This window comes from Helianthus annuus, chromosome 17 (assembly GCF_002127325.2).
Source record: "Helianthus annuus cultivar XRQ/B chromosome 17, HanXRQr2.0-SUNRISE, whole genome shotgun sequence".
In the NCBI taxonomy this organism is placed as follows: domain Eukaryota; kingdom Viridiplantae; phylum Streptophyta; class Magnoliopsida; order Asterales; family Asteraceae; genus Helianthus; species Helianthus annuus.
This window is the reverse complement of record NC_035449.2, coordinates 118,130,514-118,135,616: the sequence shown is the minus strand read 5'-3', so window position 1 is coordinate 118,135,616 and position 5,103 is coordinate 118,130,514. Positions and strand designations below refer to the sequence as shown.

Sequence of the window (5,103 nt, the reverse complement as noted above, 5' to 3'; positions counted from 1 at the left end):
AAATAGGGTTTCAAGTCTTCAATATGTTTAGATAAAAGGTTTATTATTTATTATTTTTTTAATATAATCAAACGAATTTATTACCGAACGTTCATGAACGCAGTCGAACGAACGAGACCTGTGTTCGTGTTCGTTCGCTAAGCTAACCGAACGAAATTTTTTGTTCGTGTTCCTTCGTTAAGCTAATCGAACGAACATAAACGAACTTCCCGCCGAATGGTTCACGAACTGTTCGCTGAACGTTTGGTTCGTTTACAGCCCTACAAAATGCCTCACGTCCGTATATGTTTAATTCAATTTAACAAATACTTTCTTTTTGGGTTCTTAAAAAAGGATATTATTTATTTATTTATTTAATTGAAAAAAACGTAGTGCCTAACAATTTTATTATACATTATATTATATTTTTTTATTATTCAAATTAATATTGTTTGTAAAAGATTCATATATTTTTCTAAATAATTATAATAGTTGTTTTTATTTACTAATTAATTATAAACACTTGGTTATGTTCGCGTGTTGCAACGGTTTGATTTTAAATGAAATTAAAATAAATATATAATATATTAGTTGTGATGGTTGGTATAAACAAAGTCGTCACAACTTCAATAGAAAACATGAATATGTGCGCCTTTACTTACGATTTTAAAATTGCTATGTAATATGTTTTTTCTGTTTACGTTTTGATGTGCAAATGTGAGCTATCGCAACAATCCGAATACACACAAATATCATCTTGCTTATACTAGACCTTTTTTTGAGTTTTATTTTTCTATTGCTATAGTGAGTTTTTGTACCATAACTAACCAAATTAATATCAACCTAATTCCCGCCGCAACAAACCGAATACAAAGAGATATCATCTTGCTCATATTAGACCCTTTTTGGGGTTTTCTTTATTGATTTCTATAACATGTGTTTGTATAATAACTAACTAAGCCAATATCGACTTAATTCCTGCGCAACGCGTAGGTTTAATTTCTAGTTTGAAATAAACAAAGTAAATAGCTATTTGATAAAAAAGCTTTGCAAGAATAACTGGATAAGAAATAGATGTCATTGTAGTCCGTTGGAAGAAAGAAACAAGATTTAGAAACCATTAGATAAAAGTATAAAACTAGCTTTACTTTATAAAACAATTTAATAGCTTTACTTTATAAAACAATGAGTAAATTGCCATTTTAGTCTCTGAGGTTTGGTTAAAATTGTCATTTTAATTCAAATAGTTTTTTTTCTTCTCTGAGTCCCTAACTTTTCCATTTTCTTGCCATTTTGATCACATTGTCTAACTCAGTCTAAAAATCTGGTTATAACCAGGGGTATTTTTGGCATAATAGTTGTATAGTGATAAACATGGGTAGTTTACAACATAATTTATAAAGCTTATAATAATTTAATGCCAAAAATACCCCTGATTATAACCTGGTTTTTAGACTAAGTTAAGCAATGTTATCAAAATGACAAGAAAAAGGAAATGTCAAGGACCCAGAGGAGAAAAAGAAACTATTTTGACTAAAATGGTAACTTGGACAAAAACTCAGACACTAAAATGTCAATTTATTCTAAAACAATTTAATAAAATATAACATTATTTCTAAATACATCACAACCATAATCTCACGCAAGTAATGAAGAAACCGTCCTACAAATTTCCCAAAAGTTACCAACTGAACATTACTTTTGAGCTTTTGTGGGAATAAACTGTTTTAGAAAAGAACGAAGTTAAAAATGTGTATTTCAAATTTTAATAATTTGATAGGTTTGGAACAAAGTAGCAATACATACAGGAACCACGTACAAACTGAATGCAAGTATCGATGAATATTTTCAGGTTTAAGGTTCGGATAAATCAAGGGTGGGTAAGTGAAAGGCCAATAAGCAAACATCCAACAGGGTTGTGACAATCCAGAGAGGCAGAGACTCAGATTGAGTGGCTGTGAATGGCATCTCTTACATGCTTTCTGAATTATATTGCCTCTTGCATGCTTTCTGATGTGCTATATATAGTAGCTGGCGATCGTGGTGGAGAAGAAAAGAACGGTTTTGGAGGGACTTCCATTGTGTCCATGCTTCCCTCTAACATTTCTATCACTTCATTAATGGACGGCCTTTGATTTGGAGCAGGTTGTATGCACCATAAACCTGCTATTGTCATCTTTCTTGCATAATCATTTTCCTCTCTAGTTGCTACACTATCTAATAGGAATTCATTCTTATGAAGACGGTTGTAGATCCAGTCAGGAAAATATATCTCACTAGTACGCCCAGAACCAACACCCGCGTCAACATTTTTTCTACCCCCTACCGCCATTTCTAGTAACAACATCCCAAAACTATACACATCCGTTTTGTGAGAGACTCCTCCAAAGTTATTATTGTAAACTTCTGGAGCAATATAACCTATTGTTCCTCTAGCCTCGAACATAGAAACAATACTCTCTTTCCTCGAGTACAACTTAGCAAGCCCAAAATCTGCTATCTTGGGACAAAAATCTTCATCAAGCAGTATGTTATGTGGCTTTATGTCAAAATGCAGAATCCGAGTGTTGCACCCACGATGCAAATAGTCAAGACCGCATGCTACTCCAAGTGCAATTTCATACATTTTTTCTACTCCTATATGTTCATTTGTCCCCGCATGTACATGACTATATATATACTTCTCTAATGATCCGTTCGGCATGTACTCATATACAAGAGCTCTTTTTTTATTGTCAAAACAAAATCCCAAGAGAGTAACAATATTAACATGGGAAGTCCTACCAATGCTTGCAACTTCATTAATAAATTCTTGTCCATTTTCTTTGGAGGAATTTAAAACTTTAACCGCCACAAGTCGACCATCACATAGCTTTCCTTTAAACACTTGTCCGAAACCTCCTTGTCCTAATTTAACTTTAAACGAGCCAGTCATTTTCTTGATATCCTTGTACTTGTACCTTTGCGTACTTAACGAACCATATTGCTTAACAAAGGCCTCAATATTTTTGTCGTCCTCGGTTTTATGCTTAATTAGAAAGGATACACAATTTCTCGATGGTGGTTTTAATATAAAGTATATTATGAAAATAATCACAATAAAAATTGATAGTAGTACAGATCCAACTCCAATAACTGCGATAAATAAAAAAGTAAATGTGTTATGTAAAAACAACTTTAAAATATTAGTTTAGGATACCACAGTTAAATGAGACAAAACGTACCCAGTTTCATTGTCAAATTTGGATGGGTACCTGGAATACCAAGAAAATCAAGCACAAAATTAGTTAAACGTTATAAAAATAAATAATTTAGTAAAAGTGTTGCTGGTGTTCAAGGATTATTTGAAAACATAAAGAGCATGAGTAGTGGGCTCCCAGTTTATGGAGACTGAAGTAGTGTCCTTCAGTGCATCCACTCAAGGCAAATCAAGTAGTTGAATGGAGAAAAAGAGTGGGCTCTAACAGCTTTTTTATTCAAAGTTAAAGAACAGCCAAAATCATTAAGTTACCATGTTACTGATTTTGCCTAACTATTAATCCTCAAACCTTTTTAACTTTTCTAAAAATAATGATACTGACAAAGGAAGCTGTTGGGTTCGTAGACTTTGATAGTCGGCCCTAATTAATTAGGGCAACCTAATTAGGTTTTAGTCCCACTTAGTTAACTTGTTGACTAAGGAGTTAACCTAACCTTGTTCTATATAAACCCATGACATAACTGTAATCTGTGTCATGCTTTGAACAATTGTGAGTATATGATAAAAGTGAAACCCTAGTTGGAACCCGTAGACATAGGTCACCATGACCGAACCAGGTAAATTCTCGTGTTCTTTATTTTCTACGAGTGTGTTTATGTGCTTGTTTCGCTTCCGCCTGAGCCTACTCTGATCTAATACCTAACAAGTGGTATCAGAGTCATAGGTTCAGTTAAACACACGGGTTTCACCCGATTATCGCATGAGAGGGAGAGAGTTGGACGAGAGGTATAGATCTGCTGTTGTTGTCATCGTCGCTGACATGATTACGACGCATACCTAATCTCTAAGTACGGATCATAAGGTTTAGGGTTGGGGCATCGGGTTCCTGTTGCAGATCTATTGGTTTTGGGGTGTTTGGAGATTAGGGTTTCGGTTCTTGAACCCTAGTTATTCGTTGGTTTTACATTCGGGTTTGCAAGAGATGTCGCTGGTTCGGGTTCTTCGGGTTTCTGGTTTATTGAAGGTTGATTGGGTTTTGGGTGCTAGCTTCCTCTGGTTTTTTATGGTTTCTCGTTTGCTATGGCTGAAGACGGGAAGTTTCGAATCGAGAAGTTCAACGCTACTGATTTTGCATAGTGGTGAACACAAATAGAGGCGTGGCTTGGTGAATGCAGTTTGGATATGTTACTGGATGAAAAACCTGCTGGAATGGATAAAGCTAACGAAGCAACTTGGGACTCAAAGGACAAAAGGGCGAGATGTAAAATTACACTGGCTTTGATGAGGAGTGTTGCCTTTAATATCATGAAAGAAACAATTGCTCATGGTATGATAACAACTATGTCAAATATGTATGAGAAGCCGTCTACCGATAATAGGGTGTTCTTGTTACGGCAACGGTTCACAATGAGAATGAAAGAGGGCAGACCAGTAGCTGATCACATTAACGAAGTCAATTTCATTTTATCAAGGTTAGCAATCGTGGGCATGAAGTTCGATGTTGACACTCAGGCTGTGATTTTGTTATCTTCCTTACGTAATCGTTGGTCAGGGTTTGTGACAACGGTTACTGAAGCTACTGGAATTCGAAATTTGAAGTTTCATTGGTTCCGGGATAGTGTTTTGGGTGAGGACATTTGCCGGAGGAACTCTAGTGGAGGATCTACTTCTGGTATGTTCACTGTTAGCAGTGAAAGAGGTAATAACCGAAGCAGTGGGAAAAGCTTGACTAAAGCTTAGAAGAATGTGAGGTGCTGGAACTATGGTGAAAAGGGACATGTTAAAAACAAGTGTCCTGGTCCTCAGAAAGAGAATGGTAAACATCATGTAAACAATATTGTGTCTGATGGAGAATCTGATGGTGACATACTAGTTTGCTGTGAAAAATCTATAGACTCTAGGCTATGAATTTTGGTTCTTCATTT

The 5,103-nt window shown here is 35.3% G+C and overlaps 1 protein-coding gene across 1 annotated transcript; it reads right to left on the bottom strand.

The window, feature by feature from the left end:
- Window positions 1-1,800: 1,800 nt before the first annotated feature.
- Window positions 1,801-3,784, bottom strand: LOC110923078 (LEAF RUST 10 DISEASE-RESISTANCE LOCUS RECEPTOR-LIKE PROTEIN KINASE-like 2.1). Its single transcript, XM_035986301.1, has 3 exons — window positions 3,673-3,784; window positions 3,204-3,233; window positions 1,801-3,114 (listed from the first exon to the last, which is right to left on the bottom strand). The coding sequence occupies exons 1-3, from the start codon at window positions 3,782-3,784 to the stop codon at window positions 1,967-1,969; spliced, it is 1,290 nt and encodes a 429-aa protein (XP_035842194.1). The 3' UTR covers window positions 1,801-1,966.
- Window positions 3,785-5,103: the final 1,319 nt, after the last annotated feature.

Excerpts from the sequence above, each read along its gene's own strand:
- LOC110923078 (XM_035986301.1), bottom strand. The coding sequence starts at position 3,784 with ATGGTGACCTATGTCTACGGGTTCCAACTAGGGTTTCACTTTTATCAT. Across the intron at positions 3,234-3,672 it reads ATGGGTTTATATAGAACAAG|GTACCCATCCAAATTTGACA; the intron begins GTTAGGTTAACT and ends TTGGTATTCCAG. Across the intron at positions 3,115-3,203 it reads AAATTTGACAATGAAACTGG|TTATTGGAGTTGGATCTGTA; the intron begins GTACGTTTTGTC and ends TATTTATCGCAG.